The sequence below is a fragment of the Chinchilla lanigera genome, unplaced genomic scaffold (assembly GCF_000276665.1).
Source record: "Chinchilla lanigera isolate Chin_1 unplaced genomic scaffold, ChiLan1.0 scaffold00024, whole genome shotgun sequence".
Taxonomy (NCBI): domain Eukaryota; kingdom Metazoa; phylum Chordata; class Mammalia; order Rodentia; family Chinchillidae; genus Chinchilla; species Chinchilla lanigera.
In genome coordinates, this window is record NW_004955425.1 from 8,578,576 (window position 1) to 8,602,480 (window position 23,905).

The 23,905-nt window shown below is 35.9% G+C and overlaps 1 protein-coding gene across 1 annotated transcript in view; it reads right to left on the reverse strand.

The window, feature by feature from the left end:
* Positions 1–23,905, reverse strand: part of Pcdh15 (protocadherin-related 15) — a 759,655-nt gene that overhangs the window by 135,053 nt on the left and 600,697 nt on the right. Inside the window, exon 23 of the mRNA XM_013514752.1 lies at positions 127–267. Within this exon, the coding sequence (XP_013370206.1) occupies positions 127–267 (141 nt within the window). The remainder of the gene's footprint in view (positions 1–126; positions 268–23,905) is intronic.

The window sequence follows — 23,905 nt, forward strand, 5'->3', positions numbered from 1 at the left end:
AAAAAAAAAAAAAAAAAAATTAAAAGAGAGAAAAATTGAAAAACAGAGACATGTGCTAACCAAAGTCTCAATCAAAAGTTGACTCTGAATGTTAAATAAACAACATAAATGAAATGACACACTGACCTTAAAAATTGTTGTAGGTTCTTCATTAAGATTGACGCGAGTTATCACTCTTCCAGAATCTTCTTCCACATCAAAAATACTGGCAGGGTAAGGAAACTGTACATCATCTACTCGGTACCTCACACGACTTGCAGGCAACCCCTAAAATCAAATTATACATTATGGACTTATTGGGCAAAATAAATACAAAAAATACTGATAGAGTTACACTCATTTCTTAAATGAATTTTTCTAGAATTGAGGCTTTTGGGAAGTGTAGAAAAATATTTTATGCTATTCTGTTTTCCGTATTAAAACATAGAAGTCTTCAGGTTACTTTAAGATGATTTATGTGACTGAAACAAACTAATGCTTGCCTTGGACTTCTTTCCTTCCACTTTTGTTTAATTATATGGATTGAATCTGCTTCTCCAAATACCCAGTGTCTACCTATATTTTTCTCGCTTGACATAATCGTAATATTTTTAATTGTATTTGCTTGAACTCTGTGATACTTGGAGAATGACAAACAAATGTTAAAGTGAAGGAAAGGACATGAAAAGGCAAGAAAATAAAATTCTTTACCATCTGTCATGGCAGATTATTGCTGGCCTAAAACTACCCCCTTATGCCCTCTTAACTTGCGTTTCCATTCATCAGAGCCCTCCATGTTCCCTGTTCCGAGGCTGAAGCTTTGACCCCTCCTCCAACCTTAAGTACCGCTGCCTATGTTTCCAAAACCCGACGTCTCTGTTCCAGACTCTGCCCCAAGCTTTGCCATTAATAAAATCTTCTCCCTGAACTGGTCATTTCTGGGTCTTAAATCTACTGTAAGGGAGCAGGTACCCAGTTTATTTCATAATTATTGTGCTGAGTGTTTTCATAGTCGCTGAACTATTACAATAATCCATTAGGATAACATTAATAATAAAGACGAGTGCAATGATACTAAAATAAATGATATTTAACATTTGTTGCATGTTTGCTGTAGAGCAATAATAAAGATGACAAATGTTGCCCTATCACCCATTTTATAGCTAATGAACTTGAGGCTTATAGGGAGATAAAGAATGTTACACTGTTCCAGAGATAGGGCAAGATAAAACAGAACACCAGGCAAAACAATTAATTTTTAGAGAAAGGAAATACTACTGAATAAATTTTAAATAGTGTCAAAATCTTTATGTGGGATCAGCCAAAAGTTGGTTGGATGTCCTCACTTGATTTAGGGCTTAGATTGATTTTATTTTGAATTATACAAGATGACAACAGGGGATGCAGTATAATCTCTTCAGTTTTTAAGCTTATAAATTTCTCAAGGCCTAGAAGTAAAAATTCAGGCACACAAGTAGTATATGGTACAGTCTGAATCCAGATCCAGTTGTATTACACCACAAAATTCTTTACACACAAGAGAAGATAAAAACAGTTACTTGACACTAGTATCAGGTAGGAGAAATAAGGATAATACCCCCACAGGCTGGGAATTTGGGTACACTTAAAGTTACTTTACAATAAAGTATGATTTTGAGAATACTTTTGTTTGCTTTGTTGATCTCCTCTGAGTCTCTGTTTATATAGAGTGTACAAGTCTTGCTGATTGAGCTATCAGTTAACTTTATGACACAAATGTTAGCCTATAAGACTTACTTAATATTTTATTTATCATCTGTAAGTCCAGTCCTTCAATACACTAGGTAGTACAGTTGACCACTATACACTGCAACACATTTTTAATTAATTTAGGTTTGTTTTTACCTTTGTGTTTCCTATCTGCATGTTCAGCTGCATACATTTTATTCACTTCTGTCCCACTAAAGTGCTGGAATTTGCCAAGGTTGTCTCAGGGGTACTTCCGTTTTCATTTCTTCTCCTCAGGCCTCTAGGACGTCTCTCAGTCTGGTGTTTTCAAATCCTTTATATTCATTCAAACCCCAAATATTAACTCCAGGTTAAAATTATCAATCTTTAAAGTACATGCTGATTTGTATAAGTGTCAAATACGCATTTTACTTTCAATCTGATGTATTTGAAACTAGAATCCTGATTTCTCTTCCCAAATTTCTACCTCCTCCCCTTTAGGTAGATGGCCTCACTTTTCAGCAAAGCGCATTATTTCAAAGCCAGGCAATGATCATGGATCCCTTCACTCTTTCTTATGTTCCATAAGCAAATCATTAAAATATCCTCCAGTTCTGAAGCCAACAGATGCTCTGAAGATTTGTCATCTTCTCCTGCCTCTTGTTCCCAGTAACAGACTCTTAATTGGCTCTTTGCTTCCATTCCATTAGCACTGTCTTTTAAAAATATATACTTCCTCATAAATCCTGACTGAAATCCTTCAGTGTTTTTCTATCATATGAAAAAATCCAAACTCCTCACTACAGACTATCAGATCCTAAAAACATCTTTTCTGCCTAAGTTCAACTCCTCACTGATTTACCCTTTCATACATTGTCCTTATTCCTGCCTTTAACTATTGCCTGTTTTCTGTTACACATGTCTCCTGAGGTTCCAGGTATTAAATTTACCCACTTGTTTTCAGGACCTCTCTAATACCAGCCTCTAAGTTATTTTTCATCAGCAACCCTCCCTGAAATTATAGCACATATTTTGTGTGTTTGCTTATTTACTTCTTATCTCCCATAGAAGAATACAAACTTTACAAAGGTAGGATTTCTACCTGAACACCTTAAATGATATTTGAGCCCTATAGGCATTAAATGGGTATTTGACTGATTATATGGGTTTATGAATTCATGAATGCATAGCAGTGAATCAAGGATGCCCACACACACTGAATGATACTTGAAATACATATTGCAAGAGTTTGGAACTAGAGAGATATTGGAGAATTCTTGAGAAAATGTTATGGATAATACCACCTCTGGTTTAACACATGCAGATGAGCCCAAAATTACACTTAGTTTGTGGTCAATTTAATAACTGAGGAGGTATAGAAAAAGTCATGTTTACTAGAAAAAGCATTCTCCATGAAGACAGCATTGGTTTGTTATAATCATATATAAGAACAACTTCAGCTTTGCTTACCCTATATGTTTTTTAATAGCTTCCTCTAACACTATCACTATCAAAGCATCACATTACAAATACTGTGTTCCACAGGAGTGGTGATATAGTACTGGAACATTATCCAGAGCAATCAAGCAAGAGAAAGAATAAAAGGGATATGTACAGAAAACAAAGAAGCTAAACTGTCTCTTTTGCGTATGACATGATTTTTTACATGGAAGACTTTTTTTTTTTGGTTTTTCTCCGGTACCAGGAACTGAACTCATGACCTTGTGCTTGCCAGGCAGGCGCTTTTGCCACTGAGCTAAATCCCCAGCCCCTACAAGGAAGACTTTAAAAATTTCATGAAAACATGCCTAGAAATAATTGCCAAATTTAGTACTGCAGAAAGATACAAAATTGACATACAAAAATTGTTAACATTTCTGAACACCAATAAGGAACTTATTGATAAAAAAATTAGGAAAATAATATCATTCACCACAGTATCACAAACAAATGAATACTTAGAATTAATCTAATATTGGAAGTGAAAGACTTTTATAATGAAAACTGTAAAATCCTATAAAATTAGATCGAAAAGGACAACAGATAATGGAAAGATAACCTTATTACTGGATAAAAGAACTAATATTGTCAAAATGGACATACTACTGAAACAAATATACAAATTTAATGTAGTCCCAATGAAAATACTAATAATATTTCCCACAGAGCAAGGAAAAACAATTCTAACATTCATATCAAACCAGAAAAAACTCAGATTAGTGAAAGCAGACCTAGGCAACAAGAGTAAAGCAGGAAGCATCACAATCCCAGACTCAAGTTACATTACAAAGCTGCAGTGATAAAAACAGGATGGTACTGGCACAAAAAAAGATGCATGGAACAGTGGATCAGAGTAGAGGATGCAGAAACAGTTCTAGGCACATTCAGCCACCTGTTCTTTGACAGATGGGTGAGAACATATGCTGGAGGATAAATAACCTCTTTAGCAAATGGTCCTGGAAAAACTAGCTATTCACATACAGAAGACTGAATCTAGATGCATACCTCTCATGATATACTCAAATGAAATAAGAGTGGACCAACGATCTAAACATTAAACAAGAAACAACCTGCTAGAAGATAAAGTAAGAAACTTGAAGACATAGGTGGAGGCAAGGACTTTCTGAACAGAACCCCAAGGCCACAAGAAATAACATTGAGAATCAACAAATGGGATCTTGTCAAATAGAAAAGCTTCTGAATAGCAAAGGAAACAACCACTAAAGAAGCAACCAAGAGAGTAGAGAAAAATATTGAGTGAGCTATTCCTCAGATCAAACACTAATATGTAGACAGTTGAAAGAACTCAAAATAGATCACCCAAAATAAAAGGGCAAATTAAAAGATGGGCAACAGAAATGAAAAGACACTTCTCGGAAGAAGTACACATGGCCAATAAAAATATTAAAAAATGTTCAACATCTCTAGCCATTTCAGAAATAGAATGTAAAGCACCACTGAGATTCCATCTTATTCCAGAAATAATGGCTGTCAGCTGGCTGTGGTGACACATGTTTCCCTCAAAAGGCTGAGGCAGGAGGACTGCTCAAGTTCAAGGCCAGGCTGGGCTACACAGTGAATTCAGATCCAGACTGAACTACATAGATACTTTCTCAAAAACAGAGACAAGAAAACGTATTAAAACAAATGGCTTCAAGAATCCAAATAACAACAAATGTAGATGAAATTGCAGAAGAACAGCAACCTTTCTACATGGTTGGTGGGAATATACTCCAGTACAACCACTATAGCAATCAGTATGGTGATTCTTCAAAGAACTACAACTAAAAATTCTAATAGACCCAGGTACTCTCATTCAAGATAACTTCCCAAAAGCATCAAAGTAATATATGTATACCCATGTTTCCAGCAGCAGATCTTATAATAGCTAAATCTTGGAAGTGGCCTATATGCCCATCAACAGTTAACCAGATAAAGAAAATGTGGTATTTACACACACTGGAGTACTACATTGCCATCAGAAAGGGTAAATGTGAGTCATTTATAGGAAGATGGATGCACCTTGAGACCACAATCTTAAATGAAATAAATCAGACTCAAAAGTGTAAATATAACATGAGAAGTCCAAAGTAAAAATAATTTTAAAAGCAAAATAAAAGATAAATAGTAGGAATTTTTGCAATAGGTAAGGGGAACAAGAAGTGGAGTGCAGGAGCAGGGGAGAGTGAAGTCTACTGGGTAGTGAAATAATTCAGATGTATTACATACATTACCAGCTTCCCACAATTAAAGTAATCATGATGTAATGCAAAGTTGTACTAGTAAAATTTAAAAAACTGAAAAAATAAAGCAAAAGCAACACATTTCATTTGTATCACGAACTATTATAACTGAACAATACCTAAACTGATTCCTTAGATTATATTCAGAAGTTGTTTTTCCTTTGTGTCTCCCTCTTCCTTTTTCCTTCCCTCTGTTCTTATTTTGTCTTTCCCTCTCCTTCTACTTTGCTTTTCTTCTTTCCAATAGTTTTCTAAAAGACTCTTATAGTTCAATAACTGTACTATGTCATAAGTGAAGGACACTGACTTTGAAAAATAGCTTTAATCAATAGACTTAATATTGCCCTTGGGACACATACAGTGTGAATCAAGTAAAATGCAATTTTTAAAAAAGGAATAAATTGCTGCAAATTTAGTCTCAAAAATGTTAATTTGAAGCTAAGAATTTCAAGCACAATGAAAGATAATCATAAACCTGATCACTTAAAACTATCATTTGTATTTTTAAAATATCTCTTGCAGTCATCAAAAATATAATAAACATTTAGTAAAGTATTATTGTATGTACCATTTCTATTTGTTATATATTAAAGGTTAAAACAAAATGGTTCGTAAAATTTATGATTTATTCATTTAATAATTTTGACATGTGTAAAATGAATAGTAGAATTACCATTTAGACAAATGACTTACCAAATATTTGGATTTTTTTTGTCTTTATTCTTACATATTCCCAGCTAGCTGCTTTTTCTTCTGATTGAATGCATGAACTAGTTAATAACATTTATTTTATAATAAGTTAAACTGTAAGTACAATAAAGTTGAGATAATTTTAATTTCTTTTTATTTCATAAGTGATAATAGAATACATACATAATACTCTATCACTGTATCTATTTAGTCATATGTAAGTCATGAGAAAATTTTGGATTATGAACACTGAAAGAAATATCATTTTACAAAAAAAAAACCATTTTAAAAATTTTATTACTATGGTTATAGGTACTTATTTTCCACAGGATTTTGAAATTGTGCTGAAATCATTCAATTATAGTAGTGTAAGGAGGCCACAGAATTATTTTCTAAATGTTATTTTTAACTAAAATTCTGCTGTGATTTGATTTATAAAGGAAAAACAATTAATTATTGCTGCTACGTTCTGATCAACCAAGTTTATTAGTCTCTAAGTTCTGAGTGAGTTTGAGGTCATCAATAATCTGCTATATTCAGATACTAATATCACTAAACCATAGCATTTAGGTAAGTTTTTAAAGATTTAAAGATTCAATGAGATTTCATAAACATTTTTAGAAACCCACTATAGCCTTTAGACTTTTCCAAGTAAAAAGTTTCTCATACCTACACACTTGCTGAAAGCTAATCTACTGTGTCCTCAACAGTGATGGAAAGCAGTTATTTCTTTTCTTAGGGCAATACAATTTCTAACAACTTTCAAGAGCAGTGTTTCACGTCTGAGTTGGGGATTGTTAGGATAGTTATTTCTAAGCATTTCAGTACTGCTTTAGGCATTCTTGGGAGCCTTTATAACTTTTCAAATTATCGTAGTTGTTTTGAAAATGTATTTAAAACAAGGCTTTAAAAAGATAGAACACATTTTTTGATTATTATAAATCACCATCAGTGAAAACAAGTAATTAAATATCTTTTCAGTTTTACTTTTTAAATAACAGATTACACTTAAATTCTGCACTAGTCAAATTTAGTCAAAATAGCTAGTCAAATAGCTTAATCGCAATAAGTCTTCTCAGCCCAAATATTCTAAAATAATGAAGCAAAATATATTTAGCCATTTTAGATAATGTAAACTTTCAAAAGCAGACTATAAAATATATTTTGATTGAATATAGTTTATGAAAACTTAGCACAAAATCTCATAATCTGTATCTAATGTTAGTCAGAATAGGAAGGCACTATTTGAACAACTTAGGAGTTTTATTGTATTGGCATAGTCATCATGAGTGGAATTATTAAATAGAAATTTAAGAAGGAAATATTCATGACCTAAGGATTACTCTAACAAGAAAGTGGTGAAATTGTGTGTAGGGATTCTCTTATTAGAAGGCAGTGGTACCTAACATAGAGCTTCCCATTACTTTGTTGCTTAGGTTGCTTTGAAGGGTGGTACAGTGGATTCTTTCTCCATATTTATGGAAATGGAAGACTTATGAGAGGCAGAGCAGAACAAATTTTTGAAGCCTCCTCAGTTACCATCACAGCTATTTCTATTAATTGGTCCTAGCCCACTTAGTGAGATAAACATCCCTTTAAATAAGTTGGTTTTTAAAGAACTGAACTGGTATAGCAATCCTTTACTTAAAATTCTTTAGACATTCATTAAAATACAGAGATAAACCAGATTCTTCTCAGATGAAACATCACAAATCCAGCTCTGCTGCACGATGGACATGATGAACCCTAACAAATAGTTCACTAAGTTGTCCTGGGTAACCCAGGGATAGATTGCTGGTGTTGGTGGCATTGGTAGTGGAAGCTCATGAGGGAGAGAACATCAGCTAAGGCAGGAGACCTCGCACTAGCCTACCTCTAGGCCTGCTCCTGTGGTTAAAACCCTGTCAGTCCTGCAGCTGAAGAGTCAGATGACAAGCCGCAGTACCCAGAGCAAGGAAAGTCCCCACTGTGTGCAGATGAAGTTGACCACTACAGTGTCATCAGCAGGCCTTGGAGCAATTAAGCCCTCAGGCATAGGGACTGCATCTCATGAATCTATATTAAAAACAGAGGCATCATGGGAAGAAACACGAGGAAAACCCCAAATGTTATGTAAGAGGGAACTGCCCATCACATTCCTGGAAGGGCCCACGGCAGCCCCACAGTGAGAGGAACAAAATGAGGAATCACCAGAAAACCCCACAGACCTGAAGCCTCAGGACTATGCCACCCCCTTTCACTTTCAGCAACCTGCTTGGCCTCCCTGAGCTTACTTTCACATTCGATAAACTTTGCTTTTGCAGTCGCACTGCTTGCCTCCATTCTTTGTTGGCCATACCAAGAACCTGGAAAAGAGCACCTGACTGACATCCCAACAGTAACATAGGTTTTATTTACTTCGTTTTTTTCTACTTGACAAACAGTTCTTTTTTGCAAAGGAAATGTGGATATTGCCTCTATTCCAAAATTAGGTTTTAACATATCGTGTCTGTGTTGAGGACTATCAGTTTGGGTTTCTTAACCTTCACTTCCTTATTTTAAAGAGTTTTGAATTCTTCTCATTATAGTACATATGATAGATTTTCCTGTATGTTACTAGGTGATTTAAGATCATTTCAGGATGTATTCCACTATAATGGAAACTCTGAGAGGTGGTATTTTTTTACGGCTATACTCTAACTCGCAGATTCCAGACTATAATATACTGAAAACCTGATTGTTGAATAAACATATCTGCGTGATCTACCATATTTTAGTGTCCACGGTGCATTTCACAGTATTAAGTAATACTAAATATTTATATTTGTGTAGTGTTTAGTTTTCTGAGCATTCTCATTTGATACTTCCAATGACTCCATGAGATAGATAAAGAAGATATTACCACTTTAAGCATTTCAAAATTAGAGGTGAGAAAGATTAGGAAATTTGCTGCTTTCCAATATAGTATTAGAGCTTATATCCTGAAACAGGAGCTCTAGCTCAGAGCTTTGTTTTGATGTAACATGATACCTATTGCAACAAGGTCAATCTTTCACTAAATGTCTATGATGAATTGTATCTAGAATGTCTCCCAAATGCCATGTGCTGGGGGCTTGATTGCTAGCTGATAGGCTTTCACATGATTATTTCTGCTTTGCTCTGCAGTGTCCTCTCCACTACAATATTCACTGTTACCACAGGCCTATAGCAGTAGAGCCAGTCAAGCATGGAATGAAGCCTGTGAAGCCATGAGCCAAAATAAAACTTTCCTTTGTAAAATTGCTGTTATCAGATATATGATCACAGTGGCAGAAAGCTGACTTATATACACTTCTGCATTTAGTACTCCAATAAACTCTATTATTTTATTTGGTATATATAACTTTTTAAACAGCAACTCAAAAAATAAATTCCCATATGAACTACAATGAAAATAACAATAGAATTGTATGACAAAAAGAATCTTTACTCCAATTATCACAGCTACTGCATTCTTCACACACGACAGTAGCATGTTCCATCCACATGTATCACTTACACTGCCAGTACATGTGCTTTGCTTTAGTAGCGTTTTTGTAGGACAAACTGACATCTCACTGGTCTTGCTGTTTTATCAGGTGTTTCTTCTTATATTGTACAATATAAGTAGTTAAAAGAAACATAAAATGTCATACAATTGAGCATTAAATTCTTAATGTGTTTGTACATTTAGGAATAAACATCAACATTTTCACAGCAGCTGTGTATTTGCTTACAAAAATGAAAAGAAATGATTAGAAATAAATTCCTACATGAACTACAGTGAAAATACCAATACGATTGCACAACAAATGATGTTTTCAATTCTTCTGGAAAAATACCCAGAAGGGGAACACCTGGATAAAATGGGACCTCTCATCTTAGTATTTTGAGGAATCTTTACTCTGATTTCCACAGTCGTTGTACTGATCTACACTTCCACAAACAGTGGAGAAGGGTTTCTTTTTTCCCACAGCCTCTCCAGCATTTGTTACTGGTTGATTTCTTGGTAATAGCCATTATTTCTGGGGTGATATGGTATCTCAGTGTTGTTTTAATTTGCATTTCTTGAATGACCAATGATGTTGAATATTTTTTGACATATTTATTTTTCATTTGTGTCTCTTCATCTGAGAAGTGTGTATTCATCTCAGATGTCCATTGTTGGATTGGGTCTTTGAATTCAGGGGCATGATTTTTAAAAATTCTGTATATGTTCTAGACAGAAGTCCTTATGCAATGGAGTACTACTCAGCTATAAAGAAAGATAAACTCTAAACTTTCATAGGTAAATAGATGCAATTACAGACCATACTCACAAGTGAAATAAGTCAGACCTGCATGTGTAAACACTGTATTGGTCTGTAGTGTAAGAAAGTGAAAGAGTAAATGAGATCCAAATTGTACAATAGATATTGTGAAAGGGAAAGAAACTGTTCAAAAGGAAAGAACAATTGGGATGGGGGAAAGGAGAAAAGAAAGAAGGGAAAATTTGAATATATATATACATATACCCATCATATACCTAAGGTATTTGTACGACCAATGTGTATTATTTCATTGAAAGGAACAGTTAGTGCTTATATTGTTTTATCAGTGTTGCATTCCTATATCTTGTACTCTGAGCAACTACTATGAAGATAACTATGTGCAATATAATAACCATTATTAATTTTCTATCATCTTTGTTTTGAAATTCTGTATCTTTTTCATCGTTTTTTCTCCTTTAAAATTAAAAAGATAATAATTTGCTTCAACTGTCACACCCAAGGCAGTCTTCGTACCTGACAACTGCATGCTCCATGCACACATCTTGCTTAACACTGATAACACATGTGCTTAGCTTTCCTTTCCTGTGTAACAGGCCATTCTTGTCACCTCTCTTTTCTTCCTCTTTTGTCAAGAGCTTCTTACTATACAATTTGCACTTGTACAATGTATGCTTATTATACAATGTGTGCTTACTGTATAATGTGCACTTGCAGGAAAATAAGATATCAAAAATAAAATATCAAACGTGTAATGACTGCTTAGAGTAGACATTGACATTTGCACATCAGCTGTTCACATGCCTACAAAACCTAAGAGATAACATCAGGAAGAAAAGCCTATATGAAATACAATGTAAATACAAACACAAATCTACAACAGAAATAATCTTTTCTTCAACTCAAGGCAGTCTTCACACATATGCTGCTTGTTCCAAGCAGAAGTATTGCTACACGTATAGCATGAATGTTTTGTTTTCCTGTCCTTTTCTGCAGGAGAGTTGACATGTTTCCGATTTTCCTGTAATTGTAGTAGATCTTTGTGATGTTACACCTGCCCGTTCACTTGTGAGCTTTACTAGTGTTCTCCATAATTTTTTGTGTAGTTCCATGGGCAGAAATATTTTATTGTTCTTCTGCTATAAATGATCTTTTATGAGTTCCAGTTCCAGTCCTCTAAGAAAATTTCTCGGTGATACTTGGCCCTTGTTACTGTCTTTGAAAACTATCAAAGTCTTTATGCCACACAGGTATAGGATTGAGTGAAACACAACAATTGGCCAAAGCCTTGTGTTTCGAGTGACATCGTAGTTGCTGCATAACTCATCAACAATATCTACTCCACCTTTGGTTTTGTATAAAGGTGCCATCTTATGCTTCAGTTTTTTTTTTTTTTTTTCCAGTACCGGGAATTGAACTCATGATGTTGCTCTGCCAGGCAGGCGCTGTGCTGCTGAGCTAAATCCCCAGCCCCTTATGCTTCAGTTTTGTTGAGTTTTTAGAAGAGTTCCAAACAAAACAGATGAGTCCTTCTCTTCCCTTCCCTTCTTCAATTCTGAAAGCCACACCACCCTAATACACTACCTAAAGGTGCAGAAACCATGAAATGCTGCGAGATGTTCATCAGTAATCATGTGTTCAGGTGATGTGCAAATTGCTTGATCTTTTGTAACAAAACTCAGTGAACAGCTAGGAGACAGATAATCAGTTCTTTTTCTTTCTTGACTGGGAGTTCTGTCACCAAACCTCAGGCAATTTTGAAGGAAACAAAAGCTTTTTAGTGTCATTGTTATTCTACAAGCATCAAGCCCACACCCATAAGTGTTTTACATTCTTGCAATTAGCATGAGAAATCCCTAATAAGTACAGCAGACCGATGAATACTTTTGGTTTAATTAATGTGGTGTCATAATGAACGCATTTTTGAGTTTGGCCATTGGTGCATATAGAAACTTTTACTTGCATTTCATTATTTGTATATTTCACATCTTGTGGCATTTCATCTGTCACAATTTCCAACTTTGACTGGCAGTGCTGGCATCCTGTCCAATGAGTTTCACCATTGCCAAGACCCTTGCTATATTTTCAGATGTAGTTCTGATTGCTCCACTTGGTTGTGTGACCATTTTGTACCATTTCAACTTGTCGAATATGCACTATCATTGCTGTTTTACTCCTCATGTCAATCAGGGATGCCTTCATTTCCTGTGTCTGTATCAGTCAAGTCTTTCTGCATTTCAGTGTCACAGGAACTTTGGGTTACAATGCTAATGTCATCATCTGCGTGGGAGCCACTAGATGATTCACTTTCAACCTTCTCCAAAACTTGCAAATCTGGTTTTTCATGTGTCATTGTACTGAATCGGGCTACTTCTACCAGAAAAATTGGAAAAAAAGAAAAACCTTTTTTTTAAAGAACAAAACCTAAATGTATACCTGTTGCTGCTTTGGAACTCCTATACACACCTTGACATTTTCCTCCCAAGTGAGTGAGTGCACAGATGGGCTCCTGCATCCTAACGCCCAGCTACCGTGGCCCACAGTAACATTCCATTATAGTAAAATACATATTTACTGAACAGAAAAAGGGTATGGGTGTATTTTATACCTTGTAATGCTCAAGTAAACATATGCAAAAACTGTTAGCCCAAGCACTGTGTGAGTAAAAATAAAAGTTTGACACTTTTGCAATTTTCTTTTTGTAGTACCAAGTGGTTAACCAAAAAGATTGCTTTCTGTACGCCCAGGTGAAGCTATGGAAATGCAAGCTGCTATTATGCTAAAGTATGAATTTACAGTAGAAAAGTGTGGCATGAGGTGCTGTAACTCAATGTTATGCTGTTCTGCTTGTTCATAGATATTCCTCAGAAAAGAAAAAAAATCACATTTGTGTATCCAGAGGGCAGCAGCAAGAAAAAAAGAGGAAAAAGACAGGCTTCTATACTTGTGGATTGTACAACTGGTCAAAGTTGGGAAATGAATTTGGAGAAAAAACACATTATTTAAAAATTGTATTAGTCAGATTTCTAGCCACTGAGCCTCAAAACTCACAACTAAAAGGAGGAGAGGTTTCCCATGCTGTCATTTTCACACCGTGAACAGTTTCAATCCATGGTCAGGTGACTCCAAGGCAGACAGAAAAGACATCAAGGTGCAAGAGTGCATGCTTAGTTCAGGGCAGTGGGGAAGCAGAGCTAGGAAGACTGCAGAGTGGAAGGGATAAAGGAGGAGAGATAGACTCCAAATTCACACGTCCATGACCTATCCAGACACACCCAAGTGATCCACCGATCCTTGGGAACCACACCAAGCCAGTGAAGTATAAACTCCACCCTAACTATCACACCATGATTTATAACTCAAGAGATGGAAAATAAGTATATAGCGTTATTAAGTGAAAGTGCTAGTCTGATAGTTAATGTCTTCCAATTTTATAGACAAGTAGACACAGTAACTGGCCCTATGGATACTCACATGTCCCAAAAGACATAACATGCATTTTTAATTATAGATACTGTTGCAAGTGTGTTGTATGTGGAGTTAGATCTGCTAAATTATTTGACTATTAAAAGGGTAAGTTAAAATTAATTTTATCTTAAATTTATATAAATTTATCTTATATTTTATCTTAAAGTTAAGAGGATAAATATATATGTATAAGTATAAAATTATAAATTAAGATACTTCTAAACAAAAGTCTTACTAATTTTTGGTAAAAGCCTTATTGAAATATGTGCATAATTTTTATTTGTGATGTTTTAAGTCTTAGTAGGATAATATGTTCATGAGAACTGTGTTGTCAGTGTTGCAGTGCCATGGATAACATTAGCCCAGGCACTGACACATTAACATTTAACCCTGATGAAGCCACAGCACTGCACCACTCAGAGGCAAAGTTAGTCATGTTTGCCATGGACTGAGGATGATGAGGCAGAAAAATTATCATCTATGTGCCTCACATCAGATAAGAGCTTGTATTATCCAGAAAGTTCAAACAATAATCTAGTAGAAAGGTTCTTATAAATATTCTACAGAAATTAAGTTCTGATAACAGAAGTAACAGCTGTACAATAGCATTTTTCCTAGTTAAACACAAATGCCAAAACTTATGACATCAGTCAATAGTTTGGAGATGTGTGTCAGCCGTATCGGTCTTCAGGAAGGACACGATCAATGATTTCTTTTAACAAAGGAATCAATTACTTGATTTCTTCAAATAAATTTATGTCTAAATATTATTTCAGGTAGTATATGACTTGTTTAATTATTATGTTGTTTCCAAAATGTAAAAGAGATTATATCAACTTTGTGATGCCCTTATCTCCTAAACTTGAGATGTGTAAAACTCAATAAATTCTCATATGAATAATACTACTAGAACAATCTTCTATTTAGTGTGCATAGATGATATAGTGATATTATGAACTAGAAAAAAGTCCTCTCATGATACTGCTAATGTTAGATTTTTTTAAAATTTAAAAACAATATATTTCTGCATGACCAAAGGTCAAAGGACAGGAATAAATAATGAAGAATAAATATAAATTTATATCAAAAATATTCCTAGGATTTCAATTATTTTATTTATTATTCAATACATTTTTACATTTGATTTCCTTTGTCACGGTTACTTCCAATATGTTTTGACATAATGTTAGTGAGAATCTAATTAATTGCCAAGGAATGTAATTTTAGACTTGCATAAAAGATGTTGCAAACTTGCAAACACTGGGAATTGCGGAAAGTCTCTAACGGGCGAAAATAATCATGTTCTTACTATTGGGGAATATCTTGATATAGTCAGCTTGTAAATATATAATTATTCAGAATCACATAATTTTCTTTATAATAATGGTATTCAGAGTGCATCAGGGAATGCTAAACTTATTATTACCATTAAACACAAGCATTAAGTGATTTGTTTTCAAGCGCAAGATATTTTTTCTCCCAAACATGATGTTCAAAGTCTTTTCTTCTAATGTCTTTGAAAGCAACTTTGGTGCATTATGTAGCAATATGTTTCATAGTAAACATACTGAATATGACTAGCACAGGGATTAACATAGAGTGATTTGTATTGTTGATGTGTTCATAATGAAATTGTCAGTTTTTAAGTGGCTCTAAAAGAATGTTAACTTATTCTTAAGGGAAATGAAGAAGAACTGCAGGTTAGGCTCTCCATGTAGGCACACAGGTCTTATATTTACTTTCTTCCTCTTCCCTTCCTGCCTTATAACACCTAGAGTAACTAATATGTTTTGACAGCTGAATAAGTCAACACTCTTACTAGTAATTTCCTTCTGCCAGATATCATTCTCTTAAAACAAAATGTGTACCATTTAGTTTCAATAGATATGGTATTAACACTGCTGTCAGAAAGCATCAGAAATGTTTTCTTTATGGAAATGCAAGTAGCTGAGAGTAACCATAATTATTTTGAAAAAGAATAAAGATGGAGGGGCTGGGGATTTAGCTCAGCGACAAAAGTGCCTGCCTGGCAAGCGCAAGGTTGTGAGTTCGGTTCCCGGTACCAGAGAAAAACAAAAAAAAAAAAAAAAAAAAAAGAATAAAGATGGAAAAGTTACAAAAAATTAAAATATAAACAAAATTATTCATCACTATGTTTTTTGTGAAATAGATTTCACAGGTGAAAAGCTTCTCAGCACACCAAATGATAATACAACCTTTGTAACACTTTTGTTTAGGTAAATTTATTACGTCTATAAAGTTAACAGTGGGCACATACTTGAATTGCTCTAACCAATCAAATTATATAGCCACATAGACTTGGAAACAGGATTGAGCTAGTGTGATAATAACTAACAGTGTCAACCTGAGTAGGAAACACTCAACTAAATTGGGTGAGTACAGTTTTGCATGTGGCTGAAGGGATTTACTGAAGATAGAAGGGATTTGCTGAGGGAAGTGCTCACTAGAGAAACAAATTAAATGCAAAATATATAAATATATAAAGATTTACAAAGTAGGTTTACAATGGCTGCCCGCAGAATCAGGTGTGAAAGAATGCAAAAGAACTGTCTGCCTGCTGGAGATGCAAAGGATCTAGTCAGGTCGAAGGCTTGGAGTATATGGCATGGTTCCTTGCAAGTCCATATCAGGAGGCTGCAGGGTCTGTGTTGGAAGCCATGAGACAATGTTCAAGATGAAGATGAAGACTGGAAATCCTCTGAAGAAACAGAAGCGAGCCCTCCTTCCTTTCCCTTTTATTCAGTTCATGTGACAAGTCTACCAATGTGGGTCTTTTGTCTTCAGTAAATCCCTTTAGCAACACCCAGAACTATGATCCAGTTCTGCACACACAAGTGTACAGCTGCAGTATTACAGCCTCTTTCCAGGACATTCCTGAAGGTCAGTGGTGAAGGGAAATCTTCACAGTGGCAGAATTTCAGGCAGTACACTTGGCGGCATGTTTTGCCCGGAAGGAAAAGTGGCCAGATGTGTGACTGTACACTGATTCAGGGGCTGTTGCCAGTGGATTGCATGACAGTCAGAAATTTGGAAGAAACATGACTGGACAATTGGAGGCAAAGATATTTAGAAAGAAGGTATGTGGATAGAACTCTCCATATGGGCAAGGGATGTAACAACATATGTATTGCTTGTAAGTGCTCAACAAAAAGTGACCACAGCAGGAAAGTACTTTAACAATCAAGTGGATGGGATGATCTGTTCTGCAGGTAGCAGGTAAGCCCTTTTTTAGCCACTCTTGTCCTTGCCTGATGGGCTCATGAACAGAGTGGCCATGATAGCAGGGCTGGAGGTTGTGCATGGGCTCAGAAACATAGAGACGCACACACAAACACAGATCTGGCTACAACCACTGCTGAATGCCCAGTATGAAAGCAGCAGAGGGCAACACTGAGTCCCCAATATTGCATCATTCCCTGGGTGATCAGCCTGCAACCCAATGACAGGTAGATAATATTGCACCACTTCCATCATAGAAAGGACAGTGCTTCGACTTACTGGCATAGACGCTTATTCTGTATATGGATTTGCCTTCCTTGCATGCAATGCTTCTCCTAAAACCAGCATCATGGAGTTACATAATGCCTTATCCACTGTCATGCAATTCCACATAGCACTGTCTCAGTGAGGTAACTGGATTATATTCATGGAATTCACTGGTCTTACCATGTTCCTTACCATCTTGAACTGGCTGGATTGACAGAAAGATGGAATGATCTTTTGAAGACAGTTACAGGGCCAGCTGGGTGGAATGTCTTGCAAGGCTGGGGTGAGGGTCTCAAAAGGTTGTATATGCTTTGAATCAGCACCTACTATATGGTACTGTGGTGACCATAGCCAGGAATCAGGAGTGGAAGTGAAAATGTTACCACTCATCATTACTCCTAGAGATTCACTAGCAAAACTTTTGCTTCCTATTCCCTAAACTTTATGCTCTGCTGGTTAAGAAGTTTTAGTTCCAGAGGGGGAAAGGGTTTTACCAGGAAGCACAATAATGATGCCATTGAACTGGAAGCTAAGACTTCCACCTGGCCATTTCTGACTCCTAATGCCTGTGAGTAAACAAACTAAAATGGGAGTTACAATGTTGACAGGGTTGATTAACCCAAAATATGCAGCAGAAATTGGACTATTACTCTACAAGGGAGGAAAGGAAGAATATATTCCAAGTGCAGGAGATGCTTAAGATGCTTCCTAGTATTATCATGCCCTATTATAATAGGTCCATTACAAACTACAACACTCCAGTCCAAACAGGGTGATAAATGGTCCAGAACCTTCAGGAATGAAAGTATGAGTTACCACACTAGGGAAATATCCAAGGCCTGCTAAGCTGCTTGCTGAAGGCCAAGGGAATACAGAATGATTAGTGGAAAGTAGTTCTAAATACTAGCTATGACCCCATGATCAGTTACAGAAATAAGGACTATAATGTTATAGTCCCCACCTAATATGCTTTCTACAAAATATAATGTTCATAGACTTAATTTTGGTCCTTAGGTATCATTCAACCTCTGTGATGTTCAAATTATGAAATGTTAGGAGTAAGCATGACTCAAAGAAAATTCTGAGGAAGGAGTTAACTCATTTCTGTTTGTACACAGGATAATTGTAACATATTTGGCATAATTGTGACCTTGTTTTTGTAGGTGGAGACTATGGCTGAAGGAAACATGTCTGGTTGTTAAAGTGGCAAGGGGTGGATTGTGATAGTTAACTGACTGTGAAAACTTGATTAAGAAACATCCAACTAAATTGAATCAGCATAGTTCTGGGTGTGGCTAAAGGGATTTACTGAAGACAGAAGACCCATCTGGGTAAGCTTGTTACCTCAGTGGAATTAAAAAGATATAAATAAAGAAGGCTTGTTTTTGTTTCTTCAGAGAAGCTCCAGTCTTTACCTTCACATTAGATGTTGTTTCCTGGCTTCCAGCCCAGACTCTTCAGCCTTCCAGCACATACCCAGCAGCCTTCCACTGCAGAGCCTTCAGCTTCCTGACATGCACGTGCATGGGACTCTACAATGAGCTCCAGGCCTTTGGCCTTTGACTGGATCCTCATATCTTTACCGCACAGTTCTTTTACACTCTTCCACATCTGACTCTGTGGGTGGCCACTGTAAGCCTGAACTGTAAATCTTTATATATTTGTATATCTTGTATTAAATCCATTTCTTTACTGAGCACTGACTGACACAGTTAGTAATTATCAATCTTGTTCTTGGTGCCTTAACATTCTCCCATTTTTCTTAGGATAAAACAAGAATTTCAATACGATTCATATGACCCAGGATACAACTGAGAATCACCAGGTTATGACTGAGGCTTTCTTGAAGTTCACCAGACTATTTGGCACAAGTCCAGACCTGGTTAACTTGAACCTTAATGAGAGTTCCTTATCAAGTTGTTATCAAGACAATAACAACTTCATGTAACATGATACAATTACATCAAGTTTTCTGAACACTGTATCCAATATCCTCAGTCAAGTTTCTCTACTAAAATTTTGCTTCATAAGCAACACCAAAATCTCACTGATTAGCAGTAACAGATTGATATTTTTATGTATGGGTGTATAAGGTAATTAGAGATTTGCTAGTTTTGATTTCAGACTGCAGGTTTGGCTCATGTCTATTCCACATGTCTCATCTTTCAGAGGCCCAAAACTAACCTTGTCTGCACTTCACATGGTAAAATACAGAATCATAAGGAAATTCATCTAACCATAGGATCCCATATTAATCCTCTAGTCCTATTCTATAGTCCTGCCCATTGCCCTGACCATACCAAGATACATGGGCTGGCCCAGTATCAATAAGGTAGAAAGTAGGTATATATTTGTTAAAAATAAATAGATAAATAAATAAATCTACAGGATATTATAATAATCTATTTAAAAGATACTTCTCAGGTTACATTAAAATGATTGCATTGGTAGAAAAAGAAATTAAGAAAAGAGTGAAAAGATAAAATTATACTAATAGAGTAAGAAGAAATTGTCTTTCATAGATCTATTAACAATATGCGCTACAAAGTATAGATTATATCTGAACAGAGTAAATATTCAGTATTTATTATATGTGTGTGCACCAATATTTATCATGTAAGAGATATTCAGATAAGTAATATAAATCTAAACCATCAGGTTTTGTAACTGCAGAATTTCTAATGTAAGGAATTAGAAAATTTTAAAAAATCAGTTAAGGAAGACGACAAGACCACCTCAAGAAGCTATAAGGAAAACTACTTATGATGTAGATGTATCACCAATTAAGAGAGTGCATGAGTTGATCTCCAGAGTCAAGAAGTTTCTGGGGGAAATGACGCTGAGCTGAGGTCTGAAGGATATGCCAAGACCCAGTGGCAAGATGGAATAATTAGGCTCCAAATTAGAAGGGAGAACAGTATGCTACAGAATCTGAGAGGCCATTTTTCAGTTTGGGTATCTGGTGTTTTGTCTCAGTGTTGCAAAAGCTGACCAACACAGTAATGCTTTGCTTTCTTTTTCACCATTTTCATTGAGTAACATTTTCTTACACTGTGTTCATTTGCTGTATATTTTTCAGGTTATGCTGTGCTAGAGGTTTACAAGATTTGTCACACTAAATCATACTCATAATGTTAAGGCATCTGACTGACATGTTAGGCTTCAGTATAGCATATTCTTAACCTGAGAGTTTCTTTGACTGCTTGGGGCTTCCTTGACTCTGGTGAAAACATCTTGGTGTTGAGGAAGATGGGAAGAGGTAGATATGAATCCAAAGATGCTGTAGCATATAACTAGCTTGGTAATATGGCCAAATAGAAACCTCAATACACAATGCTCCGTTCTGTCACTCATATTTCAAACACATCCTGAGAAGAGATCCAGCAAGGAAAAATGTTGTCATGATGATGGTTCAGAAGTCTGGTGCCCTCCTTATGTTCCCAGGCATGATACATTCCACCCAGTTTCACCGAGGTTACTGGACCTCTGACCTTTGCAGTAATAGAGACTGTTAGTGAAAATGTTGAGAAAAAAATGAAAGCATGACTATTACTGAATGGGTCAACTTGCTCATTACTGGGAGGAATTACCTGATATTAACAATTTTAAGGAGGCAAGGTTTAGTTTGGCACAGACTTTCAGAAGTATCGATCCATAATTAGTTTGCTCAAAGGCACAAATATTACAGTTCAGGTGGAAGTGTGGGTCAAGATATAGCTTTGCACTTCGTTTGGCATCAATCAATCGGTTTACAGCCTAGATGGAATACAGAGGGACAGAGAAGGTAGGTTGGTTGATATTGCTACGTTGCTGCTGCTGCTACTGCTGCTGCTGCTGCTACTGCTACTGCTTGCTGCTTTTGCTGCTTCCTACTTTCCCTGCCACAGACTGTTCCTCCTTTGTGATGCCCCTCTGCCATGCATTCATGCCATGGTACCAGCTGGCTATTGACTGAAACCTCAACAGAGTGTGAGTTTAAATAAACCTTTTTTTCTGAAAGAATAGAACCTTGCAATCTGCAGAAATATTGATGAACCGTACAAACATTATGCTAAGTGAGGACATCAGTTTAGAAAGAGCAATACAGTCTTTAATTATGTGAGGAATTTAAAATAGGAAAAGCTCTGAGAAGCAGAGTAGAATGGTGGGGCTGGGAGAGAGGGAAATGGATGGATGCTCTTCAGCTGTGATATTTTTGTTTCTAATTTTCTAAATGTAAGAACTAAAGGACAGAATGACCAAATGAACTGCCCAAGAACACAGGAATAGGCAGTGTCAGGTTTTACGGAGTTCAAATTAGACAGTCTTACTCCAGAGCCCACACCCTTAAAGCCACTTAAAACTTTATTAAGCTGGTGAACATTTGAATTTGTACGTGAGGGGTGATCATATACTACACATGATTAGTATAGAAAAACAAGATCTGTTACAACTTGTTTCTAGATATCCTCCCAAAGCCTCAAGTGGTCATAGGTGGGGCTTTTGAACATGGTTGGATGTAGGGTGTGTGCTGCTGGGATCAAGGATGTGATTCTGGTATAGATTCATGGTGTGGTGCTAAGATTAAAGCTGCCCCATCCTGGGTGTAACTACAACCCGCCCTAAGAGTGGGCAGCCTGGATAAGATATACAGGACAGAAAAGATTGTTGCTTGTTGTTTATTGCTTGCTGCTTGCTGTTGTCTGCCTGCCATGAGCTGTTTCTCCTCTGGGATTCCCCTCTGCTATGCCATCCTACCTTGGAATCAGTCAACTTTGATTTGGAGCCTCTATGGACTCCAATGGCTTTATAGACTGTGAGCTAAATAAAGCTTCAATTCTCTAAATCTTATTACTCTTTATTGCCTGATACTTCTCCCAGGTGCCTATTATTTTCACTTTTCCCTCTTGTCTGATTATGATTTTTTTCTCTTAGAAGATGAGTTTCCTTTTAGTGCTTCAACTTCTATTGAGATGATGACTATATTTGCATTTTTCTCTAAAGTTTTAATCTGGTCATTTCTGTCTAATCCATACCTAGTCTTTTACAAAGGCAGGCAAACAATCTGGGCAGGTACAAAATAACTGTGGAAAAACTGTATCTACCTGAGGAACTCCTTAGAGTGTTGTTGGCTTATGAGAAGATAATGGTCTCATCGTCCCATCTGCTTTTACTCTCTCTCTGAGTTAATTATCAGAAACTCCTTGGTTGCAGAAACTGATAACTTTGCACACAATATGAGTTGTCCAGCATTACTATTTTACTATCTATCCCCTGGGTTTTTTCCCAGTCTCTTGGTCAAGGCCCCAAAGATGGCAATTTTTGTCATTCTATATAGTTGCATTTATATTTGATGTCATGTCTCATTTAATTTGTGCCAAAATTTATCTCATTATTTCTCTTTAAAATAGCTTTCTATTTGAGAAAAATTATTTCTATCAAATATTGTTACAATTACCCTAATTGTTACAGTTAGAAACTCCTGATTCACTTTGGATTGTGTCTTTGATCTTAAGCCTTGTATTAAAAAAGACAATAATACTTTCTACTGAATGATTTTTAAGTACTTCCATTTTCTCCATTTCTAGTCCTAAGCAACTTTTTATATTTCATGAAAGCACTAGTTTCCATTTGCCTCCTGGAGTTTACTCTTTATTTTATCCAATAAAAACTGAGTATCACAGTAAACAATTTCTTCTATAGGTAGCTTAGTTTTTCTACTGCTTTGTTTAACTCTTTAGTAACCTTGCATTTTCTAGATAAGAAACTGGGTTTTGAAAACCATATCTGCTGCATGTCATGGTACAAATGAATTTCTATAGATAGGTCTAGTGCTTTCTTTTAAATAGCTGACATTTATTGAATCAGACATAGATCAAATCATGTCATATAAAGTGATGAACATATAAATATTTTTGACTCTAATTCTTGAATACACATCGTCTGCCAACTTTTTATACCTTCAGTCAAATGAATCCTCTATATTATAAAAAGTAGAATTGCTGTCTGGAATTGGGTCAGACTATATCAAAATACATTCATTTCTCTATTCTCTGAATAACTTCCTGGCATGTTTCACAGACACTGTCATGGCTTTACCTCTATCTCCCTTCTGCCATAGCCTCATATTTATTCAGTCTGCAATACATTTTCCATACCTATTCATTCAGTCAGTATTATGAAGTGTGTAGGGTGTGCTAGGCTTGTGTTTGCTTTTAAGTTCACTGCTGAGACATGGCAACATTTAAGAAGGTAAAATAACAGAAAAGTGGCTAAGAGTAAGACCAAGAGTTACCGGTGCTTTAGGTTTGACAGTGTTAAGGGCACACAATCCAGATTTTAAAAACATAAGATTCACTTTCAGGCGGTCTGTTTTGATATCTTCTAATAATAAATTCAGAATAAATTGTACCATTTAAGCCATAAACAAAGCCTTTGAGTAAGTGCTGAAGAAAACCTATGATATTTCACTCTATTCCCTCAAGAACCCATCATATATTGTGCACTTGATTCCACAAGCTTAACTCACACCAAAATAAATAAATGAAGATGTAAATTATTGATACA